At 57.7% G+C, this 15,564-nt stretch overlaps 1 protein-coding gene across 3 annotated transcripts in view; it reads right to left on the bottom strand.

Annotated features, from left to right (window-relative positions):
* The window catches only part of CFAP46 (cilia and flagella associated protein 46), a 95,386-nt gene that overhangs the window by 72,055 nt on the left and 7,767 nt on the right, over positions 1-15,564 (bottom strand). For all 3 annotated transcript variants that reach the window (XM_078435037.2, XM_078435035.2, XM_078435036.2), the window contains exons 9-14: positions 14,758-14,857; positions 8,587-8,685; positions 6,710-6,900; positions 1,506-1,734; positions 1,252-1,372; positions 125-248 (exon numbers count right to left, since the gene is read on the bottom strand). In XM_078435037.2, coding sequence (XP_078291163.2) covers positions 125-248; positions 1,252-1,372; positions 1,506-1,734; positions 6,710-6,900; positions 8,587-8,685; positions 14,758-14,857 — 864 coding nt within the window. The remainder of the gene's footprint in view (positions 1-124; positions 249-1,251; positions 1,373-1,505; positions 1,735-6,709; positions 6,901-8,586; positions 8,686-14,757; positions 14,858-15,564) is intronic.

Below are 15,564 nucleotides of genomic sequence, written 5' to 3'. Positions count from 1 at the left end.
GCCACCCGGCACCACCGCGGGGGCGCGCGAGCCACGGCCCTTCTCGCCCCGTGGGGGGTGCCCGCGCCCCTCCCTGCTGGGGCGGGTGTCCCGCTAGCCCGGCCAGGGGCGCCGCCTCACCCACCGCTCCCTGGCGTTCTCGCCCCCCAGACGCCGCAAGTGCCCGGCGGCCTTGTCCACGCTGATGATGTGGTGCCGTGCCTTCGCGAACAGGTAGCTGAACCGGCCCCCGGTCTTCCCTGTAGACACTGCGGGCGGAAATGGAAGGGCAAGGCTGGCGTCCGGTGTCCCAGGGCCCAGGACTGGGAGGGGCCGCACCTCCGTCCCGGGGACCCTGGTGCCAGGGGGGTGCCGCCCCCACACGCAGCAGCCCGGGGACCCTGCGCTCCGGACAGGCGTGAGCTGGTGCCCCTCCGGAGGGCGCTCCCTCACACCGGCCCCTGCCCGACACCCCCCGCTCCCTCCCGCAGCCTGGCCCTCTGGTCTGCTGGGTGGCGGGGGCTCCCTTTGATAAACGAAGCGCAAGCCACGGAGAGCCTGGCTCGCCCGAGCGCGGGGCTGCCCGGCACAGTTGCACAGAGCGTGTGGCACATGCTGTGCCCCTCTCAGCCAACACGCCAGCCGCCTCCAGGAGCCAGCCCCCCGCCCCTGGGGCCCCTCACCCTGCAGGGCCGGGGTGCCTTCTCCGGCTGGGCTCCCGGCCGGCCAGCAATGCTCTTACCGATCGGAGCACCTCAGGACTCTGCCGACACTTGTAGGGCACAGTGGAAAGCCAGGGCGGCCACGCCCAATGAGCCCCACGGCCACAGAGGGCCACGTCCCAGAGCCGTCTTCCACCCACCGCTGGGGCATGACAGCTGGGGGAGCCTCGGGGCGGCCTTCGGTGGGGCCCCCCAGCCGGGCACCCGGCCGCCGTCCCCAAGAATGTGATGTGCTTGGCGGGTCAGTGGGCAGAACTGTGCCCCCAAAAAGGTATGATGAACCCTAACCCCCAGAACCTCAGAATGTGGCCTTATTTGTGTCTCCACGGGGATGAGGGGAAGGCACGGAGGACACTGCCACCTGCAAGACACAGGGGGGCTGCAGCCATGCCCCCTCCAGACCGGTGCTTTCAGAGGCCCAGACCGCACACGTCAAGGTTCGGACCTTCGGCCGGCACGGCGTGGCCCCCACACGCCAGGCTGAGCGTCTGCCTCAAGACGGCACGAGGCTCAGGCGGCCCCTGGGCTCTGGAAGAGAAAGCCGGCCTACCTTTGGCCCCGTTCTCGCTGTCGAGCACAATCTGGAAGGTGTCGGGGGCCAGGGCCAGGCCCGCGTTCACTAGGAGAGCCCGCTTCTTGCTGACGCTGTCTTTTGGGATAGCTTTCTTCGCCTGCAGCGGGAAGGAAGGGTGGGCTGTCACGTTGCCAGAAGCGACACCGTCTCCGGGCTGTTCCAAGGAGGCACGTGGGCTCCTGCAGGGCCCCAGCCCCCCGGCCAACCCCACAAGGCCGTGATGACAGCACCTGCTCGATGGCCACGACGGCCTTGTCCTCGGCACGCTCAGGGGACTGGTACAGCCTGGTGCACAGATGCAGCCGGTTGAAGGCCATCCTGAGCTGGTCCTGGTAGAGGCCCAGGCTGTCCAGACGCATGGCCTTCTGCAGGTGCCGCATGGCCGGCTCCAGCCGGTCCTCGTCCTCCTCGATGTGCACCATTTCCATGTGCACCTGGCAGCGGAGCAGGACCATGAGGCTGGGGGGGGGGACAGCACAGCGTCACACGGGCCCCGGGAGCACTGGCTTCCCGGTAGACGCCCCAGGGGGAGACGTGCAGTGAGCCTCCGGCTGCTCCTGGCTTTCCCGCATCCTTTAGGCCCTGCCCGGCCTGCCTGGAGGACTCAGACGGGGGGACAAGCAGCGAGGGCCCTGCGGAAGCCAGAGCGGCTGGGGCCTGCGCTCCGAGGCCCAGAAGCAGCAAGCTGGCAGACCAGGGACACGCCAGTGAGGCCTGCCGGGTGGCGCACAGGGAAGCTTGGGACGCTGCAGCCACCTGGTCCGTCCACAGGTGCCGCCCGCCCTCCCCCCCACTCCCACTGCTCCCTGCAGCCTGCCCCCCCCTGCAGCGTGCGGGCAGAAGCCTGCTCTTTGCCCCTGTGAAGGCAGCCCCGCTCGGGTCTCAGCAGCTGGGGCACACCCCACGCTCAGAACAGCCACCGTGCCCCATGGGCCCTCACCCTACCTCTGCCAGTGTCTACGGGTATCAGCGAGGGGTCCTCACAGCCTTTCCATCAACGGGAGGCAGAGAGCCCACGTCACGGGGTCATGCCCTGGGATGCCAGCATTGGCAAATCCAACAGATTTGGCCGAACGCAAGTTCCACAGGACCCACGAACTGAGCACAGATGGAGGCGCAAATGCCACGTGGCCTGCCTGTGACCTCAGGGATGAGGAGGCAGGGAGGCCCCGTGGCCCTGGTTAGTGCCGGGAGAGGACCCACGCTCCTCACGGGGAACCAGGTTTGTCCATAGACTGTCTACGAGTGCGGGCGGCAGCCAGGGCCATGGTCCTGGGGTGGCTACAGAGGACACCTTAGGAGCTGGCCGAGGCCAGCCAATGCCACACACAGCAGAGGGGGCCACGCGGAGGGTCAGCCCACTCTGGGAACGACCCGGCAGACGGCTCGCTTGAAGAGGCCGTGACTCGAACGAGGGCACACAGCTGCCAGAACGGGAGGAACGGAACCAGGCGAAAAGGACGTAGAAGTGAGCAATCCTCCGACGGTGGTAAGTGACTCTGCGACACGCAGCAACCACAAAGCGGGGCCACATGTGCGAGGCGGCCGGCACGAGGCTCCGGCAGAGCGAGACCGCGGCCCCTGGGGGGCGTCAGGCGCGAGCCCGTGATTGTCGGCCCCCCGGGGACAGAGCGCGGAGCCGCCGTGCCAAGGAGGCGACATCAGAGCACAGCCTGGGCGGCTGGAGTCCTAGGCTGGCGGGAGGGAGGGGCTCTGTGACACCAGAGACCGGATGACCAGGAGGCTGTTCGTCACCAGACGTGGTTAACTCGACGCCTTTCCAACAAAAACCAACTTCTCCAGACGGGACAACAGAGCCTAGCACCCCGCAGCATATCACCCACACTGTTCAGCACATACCAGGCGAGCAAGGACGAGAAAAATGTGACCACAGTCAGGATACAGGAAGGACCACATGTTGAGTTTACCAGATAAATCCACTAATGCACGTATTAAAATACAAGCACAAATATATCAAAAACCTGAAGGAAAACAATACTAAGGACAGAACAAATACTGAATCTCAGGGGAGGTGGAGAAATGCAGACACGGGAGGTACCTGAGCTCGGAACTAGACTACGTGAGGGGAAAACTCCTGCTCAGGGCTCACGGCACACAGGAGACGGCGGAAGGAAATCAGCCATCAGAGGGACAGACTGAACAAGATGTAAAAATGAGCGGAGACTTGGGGACCTGCGGGCAGTATGGAGGGCGCACTCGAAACCCAGGTCCCAGGGGGCGGAGAGCGAGAAGGACGAAGTCACAGCCAAAAACTCCGCAAACCTGAGATGTCCTGTCACATATCCGGGCATCGCAGCCAACCCAAGGAGGATTCTTTGAGGCTCTGAGGAATCCCATGACCAAAACTCTGCAAACAGAAGAAGCAGAAAGACTCACGGCACGCAGAACGACGCTGAAAACAGCGCACGTCTTCCTCAGGAACTGGGACGGCCAGAAGCAGAACGTCGTCTTCAAAGTGTCTGAAGAGGAAAACTGTCCCTGAACCCAGAATCCGGTGACCGGTGAAGATACTCTTCAAAGATGGGGATGAGGTGAAGCCATTTCGGGTCGACACGGCAGAAGCTCTTAGGGCTGAGATCAAGCAGGTGGGAGCCTGGGCGTGTGGGAGGGAGAGACCCAGCGGGACCGGCCAAGAGGGAGGCAAACCTGAGAAACCCCCGTTTCCCTCTGACACGTTCTCCTTGTTGAAGAAAACCACCGGCCGCCAAGACCAGACGGCAGCACTGCAGGCTGAAGTGGACACACCTTCACGACGTCGAGGGGAGCCCACGGCCACGACGGCGGGGCGGCAGGCAGCGGGCTGAGGGAGGAGAAGGGCCGCGGGGGCCCTGCCTGCGGGGTGCGGGCTCAGGTGCGCAACTGGCCCTCACGGACTCTGCCCTCGAGCGGCGCCCCCCCCCCCCCCCCGCAAGGTACAGCCGAGGAAGTGGACAGAATTCTATTTTTTTTTTTTTTTTTTTTTTTTTTTTTTTTTTTTTTTTTAATGTTTATTTATTTTTTGAGACAGAGAGAGACAGAGCATGAACGGGGGAGGGTCAGAGAGAGAGGGAGACACAGAATCGGAAACAGGCTCCAGGCTCTGAGCTGTCAGCACAGAGCCCGACGCGGGGCTCGAACTCATGGACCATGAGATCATGACCTGAGCCGAAGTCAGACGCTCAACCGACTGAGCCACCCAGGCGCCCCAGGAAGTGGACAGAATTCTAAAAGTCAACCTCGAGGAAGGCAGGGAAGCAGCCGCAGGAAGCAGAAAGGACGGGCGGAAAGACGGGAGGTCGAAGACCAGCTCAGCAGGACACGGAGCGCAGAGGGTCTGGGGCTCCAGGCTCCACGCGGAGGGTCACAGTGAAGGCAGGCGGACAGACAGCGGTCCACCCGACGCTGGCAGGCCGTGCTCCGCGCGTTCGAGGTACACAGAGGACAGGATTTGAGAGGACGGAAGAGGAGAGGCCGTGCATCTGGGGAGGTGGTGTTACCCACACGCCGGAGCCTTCAAGGCAGGGGGGTCACCAGCGGCTGAGAGGCCACGAGGAGACACGACCCCACACGTGCGGGACGCGGTGTTTGGGACCACGCCGAGCAAAGCCGAGGGAGACACGGGGTGCCGGAGGCCAGGCGGCTCGGAGCCGGAGGCCCACACTCCGGCCGGCACTCGCTGGGCTGAGCACTCTGCACCCAGGGGAACTCTGACCTCAGGGTCAGCCCGAGGGGACACTGACAGGAGCCGCCAAGAGCCCCTCAACAAGGACAGACAATGCCATCAGCTGCCACCAGGACTCCTGGGCGTTGACCTGCCACGGGGAGTGTGGCAGCCTGGAACCCTCCTCCAGAAGCAGCCACTCGGCACAGCCCCCAGGCCCAGAACCTTCTAAGGAGAAAGAATACTTCTTAGCTTCCCGATTCATTTTATAAAGCCAGCATGACCTTGATGTCAACCCTGACAAAGGAAGGAAAACGCAGGCCGATGTCCTCATGAACATATGCATAAGACCCTCTAACAGATCACGGGAAGGAAGCCGAACCTGGCAATACATTAAAGAGTGAAAAGATCGGGACCACACAGAGCGTGCACGGTTGGTTCAACCCTCAAAACTCAATCGGCGTGATTCAGGCAGTAAGAACGGGAGAGAAAAGGCGCATGACCGTCTTCACAGCCGCAGAAGAAACACCATCCGGGGCTAAAGAGCCTGTTGCCAACGCGGATGCCCCCACGCGTGCGTCCTGCTGGGGGCAGCGGTGTCTCAATGTCACTTAGGAGAATTAGCAGAGAAAAAGGGGGAAACTACCAGTTATTTTCTAAACTCAGTCATACATGAAAATAAGCTAATAGGAAATAAGAAATATACTCATTAAAATTAAAAGCAGGCCAAAGAGAAGGAAGAATTAGAGAATCTGTGAAATGAAAGAACTGATGGAAAACGAGGACGCTGGGAATGTGGCACGTGTGCTTTCCAGCCGCCCCGCCCCCTGCCCCCTGCACCTGTGCCCGTGCCCACCTAGGGTCGCCCCCGCCCCGCAGGAGCCCAGGGACCACTGGCCGGAACTGCGTCCTCCTCCCATGGCCCGGCCTGTCTCTTTAGGCATTTCAAGGCCCGCTCTGCCCTCCTGCTCTCAAATGGGTGCCACCTTGGGTTTATGCCCTGTCCACAGCCCAGGTGACCTTCCCAGAGACCCCTGTGAGCTCTGGACGCACAAGACCGGGGTGTCTGCAAGGGGCCGTGGGCCTGCTGCCCACCTCCCACAGCTCCGTCCCTCCCGGCTCACGCCGGCTTCCATCCCACCCGGCGCCAGCCCTGTCCACAGGCTGTTCTCGACAGCGGGGTGGCCATTTGACAACTGGCAATACCTCCTCTGTGCCGGGTCCTCTGATGACCCTGTCCCCCCGCACAATCTCCGCCCCTGGAGGACTGATGAGCCCCCCTTCTACGTGCATGGAGGGCTCTGCTCCTGGGGCGTCATCCTCCCGGCCCCCGGGCCGTCTCCTCTGTCTGGGCTCGGTTTCTCGGAGACCGACTGGGACCGTCCTGCCTAAACAGCACCCACCCACCCTCCCTCCCTGCTCTACTGCCTTCTTAGCACTTCCCACGGCTGGCCTACTGAAAGCAGAGTGGAGGTGTAGGTGTGCCTGCAGGCTCGGGGACCCTCGGTGCCGGGACCCAGGCGGGCGCCCGCTCTCCGTTAGCGGGCGGTGGGGGACCGCCGAGCCCCGCGCGGGGCACACGGATGGCTCCATCCCTGCGGCAGCCACACAAGCCCTTTCTGCTACAGGTGGGGTTTCCCGCTTGCACCCTTTTCGGGGGAATTCAGTTGGATTTCATCTTTTTCCCGGTGTTGAGGGATTCTGCCCCGGCCCCCTCCCACCACGTTTCCCCGTCTCTGAGAGGACAGCCCAGGACGAAGACACGCAGGCCACCTGTCCCCCTTCTCCAGGACGTCCGCGACGTTGGCCAGCGGCTTCCGCAGGTGGTGTCTCAGGTTGTGCTGCAGCAAAGGGAGACACGTGTTCCACTGGGTGGTGCACACCACGTGGATGACCCTGGGGTCGCCCAGGCGCACGGCTCGCTGCAGTGTGATGTCCAGTCTCTGTACGATATTCAGCTGGGCCTGCACAAAACACATCGACCGGTCCGTGAAGCGCCATGTACCGCGTGGGGAGCCTGGTCCCGAGGCCCGGAAGCTGGAGGGCCAGCCGGGACCGAGGTCTGAGCCTGTCTGTGGCAATGGCCTGCACCCTCTTTTCTAGAAGGGATGTAAGAATGTCTGTGAGATGCTCCCTTAAAAAGCCCGGAATGGCCTCTGCGCACCCGTGGATGAGGTTCTCTTCCCTGAATTGAGTCCATCCAAGTGCACTTCTCAGCCTTGTACATTCCCTGTGGCCCACGGCCTGTTACGTTTACAACCCAAAGAACACGTCCCCTGTTCCGTGCTGCATGTGCCCTTCCCACCAGACAGGCTCTGGTCCCGCGTTTTCAGATGCGTGGAACCGGCTTCCCAGCCCCACGCCTCCTCAGAGCCCACGGGGGCTGCCCACGGGTCCTAAACTCGGCCACGTCCCACGCTTCTGGCTGCCAGCACCCTCGGGGCCTCCCCTCACGCTGCCTCATGAACCGGTGCCCGAAGCTGCTCTGTGCTCCACACAGCACTCCCTGCGGCCCCCAGGGCCACACGCACCGCCCGTCTGCTGCTATCTCCTGATCACACGTGGGGCCAAAGTGTTCCCTGCAAAGCGTCTCCTACACAGCGTTTGTCAAGCGCCTACCAGGTGCCAGACAGGAGGGTCAACGCTAGAGGAGCCACACGGGCAAGTCCGAGAGCAACGCATATCCGCCGGGCCGCAATGAAGGCGCCACACAGAGCCTGCTGCAGGTGTGGGGGACGGGGCCCCGTGCCCGGCCGCCGATCTCCTGGCCCGAAGGCTCCCTGGGGGTGCCAGGAGCCAAGCCCACGAGTGCCCGCATTGGCTCCAATCAACACGAGGCTCCAAATCTCTGTTTCGACAGCTTTTTTTCTCCTTTTAAGCTGCAAATTTCTCATTAAACAATGGTCTAAAACGATCTCTGGACTCCTTTTCTGGCAGTGGCTGCCGGTCCAAATCCCACCGCGCCGAGTAAGCAGATGGGAGAGTGAAACCAAGCTCACGTCACCACCACATTTGGGGAGCTGCCTCCTCTCTGACCGCAGACGGGGAGCACACACCGCGCCCTCCTGGGCGTCCCCTGGATCCGCCCTTCCCGGGGCCGCTGCCTCTCCCCACGCACTTGGGGATCCCTGAATCCCCAACAGCCTCTGGCCACCCTCGTCTCCCCACCCCCAGACCCCTGCCTGCCCCCATTGCATGCAACGACCTTACCGCCTACCCCGAGCCCCTCGGGTTTCCAGGCCCCGCGTGGCTGATAGCCCCACGCTGTGGTAGGGAGTGACTTTTGCCTTCCTGGACGTGAGTCTGGATGGCAAAGAGCCATGACAGGGACACGAAGGCCTGACCAAGGGCAAGCGCATGGGGCTACGGGGACGGGCACCGCCACTCGGGCAGCAGGAGGGCTCTCGGGAGCTCATCTCCGTGTCCCGCCCCCTGCCCAGGCTGCGTGACCCCGATATGCCTGCTATGTGGTGGCCCAGGAGCCATGGGGGAGCCCGTCCTGGCGGGGCTCCTGCCGGGGAGGCTGTGTTCACCGGTGGGAACCCGAGGCACGGGAGGCTGGCCTTGTGTCCCCCTCACCCGGGGGCCAGCGACCTTCCAGGACACGTGCAAAGCCGCTCAGTGACGCTGACTCCTGTTCAAGGACTTACCTCAACAGCTGCTCGGGCGTAGACTTTAACTTTACTTTCGAGTCCTAAAGCTTCTAATTCATACTCCAGGCATTTGATTTCAATCAGCTTCCCAGGGTCCTACAGGACACACATAGTTTTTGTACACGTGGGGGTTTTTAGTGAAAGAAATCACACACATTCATTAACTTCAAAAACCATTTAAAGATATTAACGTACTAGGTAGAAACTCAACAAAAAGACCTCTAGAGAACACAAATACATATATTAAAAAACGTAACCTTTTTCCCCCAAAATGCAAAGACTCAAGTGAGAAAGCAAAAACAGCTTTTTTGGTTACCTTTATAACCACGGGGGAGAGAGCCCATTTCACTGGACGTCGAATTTTTACATGATGGCACCAATTTCAGGTAAACTCTTATAAAGTCTGGCCAACGTGTTTTCTTTGACTTAACCCCCGCCGGCTTAGGAAGAGAGTGCCCTGCTCGCCGGACGCGGAGGCCGGCCGCAGCAGGAGCCCGGGGTTTGTCGGGGAGGCGTCTACCTCACTTTTTACAAAACTGCTAAGCTTTTCCAAAGGTGTCGTGCCATCCTGAGTCCCCAGCGGCTGGGCAGACAGAGAGCCCCAGCCCGCCCACGTCCTCTCCCACATCTGGTGCGGTCAGTCTGCTCACTGCGGCCGTTCGAGTAGGTGTGTCGACGTGAGTGAATATCAACATTGGTCTCTGCCTCGGTTCCCAGCACAGCGTTCCTGAAACCCCGGTAATCTCCTGAGTGACAGAGCACCGGGAGCATCTTTCCTAAAGATGTGGCTCCCGGGGGGGGGGGGGGGGGCTCCTGGGTGGGGGCCGGTCACACAAAGACCAAGCCATGATTAGAAGCTTGGGATTCTCAGACCTGCCTCTACCCCCGAGAGAGGGGGCAGGGGCTGGAGATGGATTACTCATTGCGTCACGCCTATGGGAGGAAGGCTCCATAACGTCCCAACAGTACAGGGTTCGGGGAGCCTCGAGGTTGGCAAACACGTCCATATACCAGGAGGGTGAGCCGCCTCCACTCTACAGGGACAGAGGTTCCTGCCCTTGGGACCCTTCCAGACCTCGCCCTCTCTCGGTTCATAGGCTGTTCATCTCCATCCTTCATCACGTCCTTATATAACGGTCCTCTTGGTCTCATTACGTTTTTCGACTTTTGTATCAGTGTAGCTACTTCTGCTCTGTGGTTGCCATTTACGCGGAGCATCTTTTCCCCACGTCTTCACTTTCCACCTACACGTGCCCTTGACGCTGAGGTGAGTCTCTTGTGGGCACATAGTCGGGCCTGTTTTGGTTTGTTGTTTAACTCATTCAGTACCCTGTCTCTTTTGACAGAAGAAGTTAACCCTTTATATTTAACGTAGTCGTTAATAGGTAAGGACTTATCACCGCCACCTTCCTTCCTCGCTGGTTTTTGCACTTCCTGTGTTTCTTTCTTCCTCGCTCGCTTTTTTTTTCCCTTTGTGATTTGACGGCTCTCCACTGTGGGATGCTTTGATTCCTTCGCTCTTTTGCGCATTGTGCTTCACGGTTACAAAAGGCTCCTTACAAATGTATAGTAATGTCAATCTATTTTAAGTTGAAACAATTTCACTCCAATCAGTACAAAAACTCTACCTTTTCACTACCCCCCACTACATTTTATGTTTTTTATGTCACAATTTACATCTTTTAACGTTTTGTATCCATTAACAAATTACTGTAGTGTTATTTTTAATAATGTTGTCTTTTAAACTCTATACCAGGGGAAGCGACTTACACACCACCATTAAAATATGAATACTCTGACGTGACTATATGCTCACCTTTACCAGTGAACGTTATACTGTCATATATTTAATTAATGTCGTTTCATTTCAGCTTGAAGAACTCCCTTTAGCTTTCCTTCTAAGACAAGTCTAGTGGTCATGAACTTCCTCAGCTTTTGTCTGAGAACACCTTTTATTTCTCTTTCATTTCTAAAATGAAAGGACTATCCAGCTTTGCTGGATAGAATATACTTGTTTGGAAGTTTTTGAATATATCATCTAGCTCTCTTCTGACCTGCAAGGTTTCTGCTGATAAATCCATTGATGGCCGTATGGCAGTTCCCTTGTATGAAATCACTGTCTCTTGCCGCTTTCGAATTCTCTTTTATAATAATTTTTATGATAAAACTTCCGACAGTTTTATTATAATACGTTTTGGTGAAGTCCCCACTGGGTTGAACCCTATGGGACCAACAAACTTCATGTACTTGGATGACCATATCTCTCCCCAGATTTGGGGAGACTTCAACCATTATTTCTTTAAATCAGGTTTTCACCCCTTTCCCTATGCCTTCTGGGACTCCCATGACGCAAACACTGTTTCGCTTCACATGGGCTTCCCATACTCGTTTTCATTTCTCCTCCTCTGGGTAACTTCAAATGCCCTTTGAGTTTACACATTCTTTTTTCTGCTTGATCAAGTCTGCTACTGATGCTCTCTACTGCACTTTCCACTGCATTCACTGTATTCTTCAGCTCCGGAATTTCTATTTCATTATTTCTTATGATTTCTATTGCTATCGACCTTTTCGTTTTGCTCACGTGGTTTTCCTGATTTCATTGTGTATCTGTGTTCTCTTGTGGCTTGCTGACTTTTCCTAAAACAAGTGTTTCAAATTATTTGGCAATTCATAGCTCTCCATTTCTTTGGAGGAGGCTACCAGATCACTGCTGTGTTGCTTTGGTGATGCCGCGTTTCCTTGATTTTTTGTGTTTCTTGCAGCCTTGTGTTGACGTCTGTGCATTTGACAAAGTAGTCATCTTTTCCAGACTTTGGTGGGGAAAGACCTTCGCCTGTGGGTGGACAGGATGTGGCGGCTACAGTTCTAGGAAAGGCCCAGCGTCACGGTCTCCGTGCGGCTCCATCAGCCAAGGTTAGCATCGGCGAAGACTATAGGGTTCCTCAGCAGTCGAGGCTGCTGGTCTCTAGTTTCAAGGTCTCTTGGAGTCTTTGGTGGTGAAGGCTGCTGGGGACCCCCCAATCCCTTTTTCTCCCACAGGGTATGTCCACGGGGATCTCTTTTGGCACCCGGCCTGGGGTGCAAGCACCCTGGTAGTGGTGGTGGCACCGATGTCCGACGCACAGGCGCCCAGGCGGCAGCCTGCGTCGCGGGTGCTTGCAAAGCGACAGCAGCTCCGGGGGCCCGGGCACTGGCTAGCTGGCAGTGGTGATGCTGTGTGTGACACACATGTGTGTTAAGCGGCCACGAAGCCAGGATCTAGGTCTAGCGGCTTTAAATTCCACTCCAGGAAGTACTCTCAGCCCCGTGTAACCTCTGAAGATTGCTCCCTGGTCTCCTTTTGGGGGATTCTCTCTGCAGCTCGTGTAGTTTCCTCATACACGGGCGCTAATCAGAACGCGGCTAGAGACTTGACGCAGCCCCTGGAGCTCTCCACAGCTCCCTTCGTGCAGTTGGCTCCTCTCCGGTCCTCGGTCCCGTGAACTGGGGCCGCCTCGTCCTCCTGACCAGCAGCTCGTCCTCCTTCCAGGAGAATGCCACTGGCTTCACCCGTGTTCCCCTCCGCCCGCCGAGTCTACAAACTCTCCAGGCGGTAAACTGGACGATGCTAAGACCCACCCCACCTGTTCCCCACCTCTTGGTTTCGCTTCCCTTCATCATCTATTGTTCAGTGTCCTGAAATGTAGCGTTTCACATACTGTTTGGTTTTTTCGTCGTTTCAGGCTTGAGGGCCTTTTATTCCATCTTGGCCAGAAAAAGTTCGTTTCTTTCACCATGTCCCTTTCGTATTCTTTCCCCCTTTTAAGAAAAGGTCCACTCATTTCTGAACGATCACCTAGAACTACATGTTTGTTTTTGCTTTACTTTTGTTTAACTCTCCTCTTAAGAGGATAGTAAGACATCAGCCATTACAGTCAGTGCCAGAAACGTCGCTCTGCCTGCTTCCCCGATGACGCCTCTTCCCTCTCGGCTGCCGCTTCTCCACACTGACCCAGGGTGGATCTGGACCGGCCCTGACCCAGCCGTGTGACTTCCCAACCACGTTGCCCGTCACTGCAGGGAGACCCTACGAAGAAAGAGCTGGCAAACCACGGGAATCTGAACGTGCCCGCTTTAGAGAGACCGGAATGATCTTAACACCCATCCATCTGTTCAACAAAAATCTGCAGAGCACCTCTCCAGGGCCAGGCATTACGCTGAGAAGTGGGGTGACATACGACATAGGACAATGTGCTCTTTCTCAAGTGATATTAGAAATACCCGTGTTAGGGGCTCCTGGTGGCTCAGTCGGTTAAGTGTCCTACTCTTCAGCTCATGTCACGATCTCACAGTTCGTGAGTTCGAGCCCCGCGTCAGGCTCTGTGCTGACAGCCCGGAGCCTGGAGCCTGCTTCAGATTCTGTTTCTCTCTCTCTCAAAAATGAAGAAACATTAAAAAAAAATGAAGGAATCCACTTCAAGGACACGCAGAATATTCACAAAATCCAGCACCAATAAATACTGAGGGTGTCGGAAAGACCAGCGAGGAAAGGGGGCGCTGACCTCTGAGGTGCACTTCGCTGAGCCCGCCTCATTCGAGTGAAAAATCTACATAAACAAGAACGGGCATTGGACTTTTCCAGATGCCACAGGCCCGATAGCACCCGCTGACCCTGTCAGATGGCAGCACCAGGAGGGATAACACCCCCCCAGGAGGGATGTTCCTCTCGCTGGAGGTCGCTTTCGCAGGCGGCCCGAAGGGAGGCCACCTCCGAGCTTGGGCGGGCAGGGCCGGCTGGGCAGAGTCGGGGAGAGAGTCCCTGAGGGACCTCCCCCGGAGGCAGCAGGGTGGTGAGGGCCCCGTCGCCTACACGTGACCCACCTTTGCAGAAAGCCGCCGACGGCAGCAAGAACCACCCCCCTCACCACAGGGAGAGCACTGGACTCCGACAGCGGCCCCAGGAAAGCGGTCTTGTCCCTGCTGGCTCCGTACAGAGACAAAAAACTACACCTCGAGGGTGTCACTCAGCTGGTGAGTGATGGAAGCCGGTGGGATCCCGATGCTAAGTTTGGGCCACTGTGTGTGGACACAGAAGACAGGAACAGCCCGCAAAAGAACCCGGAAGTGCTTCCAAATAGGTACGTCCACTCTTTTCATTCCCCGCTCTCTGGCCTCGGCGGTCTCCAGCCCCACCCCCACCCCACTGCCCTATCCACGCTCTACCAGCCGGTCAAGGTCCAAATGAAGTTTTATTTCCCTTTTTAGAACGATTTCCCGATCCACAGAACCACAAACATGACTGGTGTCCCCTCTGCCAAACCGAGTGTCCCATTCTCTGCACCGCGGAAGGGGCGGCACTCTAGAGCTTTATCTGGAGGGAGACTCCCAAGGACCCGCTGGTATCTGGGACCCACAGGTAATCTGGGACTAAACACAGCAGGTGCTCAATGGAAAGTGCAGGAAGTGACCCCCCCCCCCCACCCAACCCGAGCGAATGGTCCCACCGTGCGAGTGAATCTTCCCTCCAACCTCCCCACCCTCGCGGGCAGCGGCCCTCACGGCCTCTGCTGGTCACCGGGCACCGTGTTCAACACTGTCCACGCCACCGCTAAATAGCCTCTGCTCTGCGCAAGAGCCCTTGCGGCTTCTTAAGTTAAAACACATAAACCTGAAGCTGGCTTAGAAACTTCTGGCGGGAATGTACATTTTTCTTTGGAGGGCAATATTATAATATGCATTTTCAAATCGTAAAAGTGAAACTTCCAGAGTAATTTCCCGTCAGTGACCTTATGTTAGGGGGAAACCCCTAAGTGCAGATAAAATCTTCAGGCACAAAATGTTCATGTAAGAACAAAAGGTAACAGGATTCGAACGTCCAAGAACGCGGCCGAGGAGTAAGTTTCGGACCATGAATATCACGAAATAACGGTGCAGCCGTTCGAGTGGACCGTGCAAACAGCCGGTGGCAACACGGGTCGGTGCCAGGGACGGCGGGAACAGCGTGTGATGCAAACATCGCATCATCTCAACGACGTGACGTGCGTGTGAGGAAAACTGGGAGGAGTTTACCAGGCCCCCGTTTCCAGACCCTCCCCACGAGGGCCGCTGCAATTCCTTTCCCTGCTTTTCGCCTTTTGTGTTCAGATCCCAGGGAGGAGGCGCTGCGTGCCACAGTCATCGGTCACTTACTTGGCTGTCGATTTTCTTCAAGTCGGAGATGCAGTCAGAGGAGATCTGCTCACATTTCAAGGTCAAGGAAAGACGAGCCAGTTCAAAAAGCAAAACAATTCTGGAAACCAAGAAACAAGAGAGCAATGAATGGACAGAGGTGACAGGAACGTACCCCGTACTCACCTTGCAGCCCCTGGGGCTCCAAGGCCCCGGCAGGCCCGGCCCCCTGACGTGCTGCCCCTCGGTGCTCCCTGAGCTCCCACCGCACGGACCCGCCCCTCCCCCTCGATCCAAGCTCAGCAGGAGGCCCGGCTCTGCACCACCGGGTGCCCCAGAGACCCATTTCTAGAAACTTCCCCTGGGGCCGCTCATATGAGTAGTGAGACCCCCCCCAAGGGAGGGCCCAGCCCTAGCAGAGGACGCCGGAGGGGACGCCACACATCCACGTGCACACATGCGTCCGCCTTCAAAAGCGTGTGCCTGGGTTCACACAACCCGAGGTTCGCACAACCCGAGGTGTCCTCACTGACCGCCTCGAGGGTCTGAAAACCCATGTTGAGAACCCCGTTGTAGAGTATTTCATGATGCAGAAACGTGTTCACAATTTATATGGGAAAAGCAGGTGAAAGCCTACGTGATCATGTTGAAATCTGACATCGATTCATTTTCAAACTCTCTACAATTATTACATATTAAATTTGAAATAAAAAATGATGAAAATCATTTTAAAAATGCATCCCCAGGCCACCCCCGGCCCATTAACTCTGTATAAATTCAAGAGCAGTGGAGGAGCTCATACACGAAGTGACAGTGAACCCAAGACAT

The sequence above is a fragment of the Panthera onca genome, chromosome D2, assembly GCF_046562875.1.
Source record: "Panthera onca isolate mPanOnc1 chromosome D2, mPanOnc1 haplotype 2, whole genome shotgun sequence".
NCBI lineage: Eukaryota > Metazoa > Chordata > Mammalia > Carnivora > Felidae > Panthera > Panthera onca.
The sequence above is the reverse complement of the archived record's forward strand: the minus strand, read 5'-3'. Positions and strand labels throughout refer to the sequence as shown.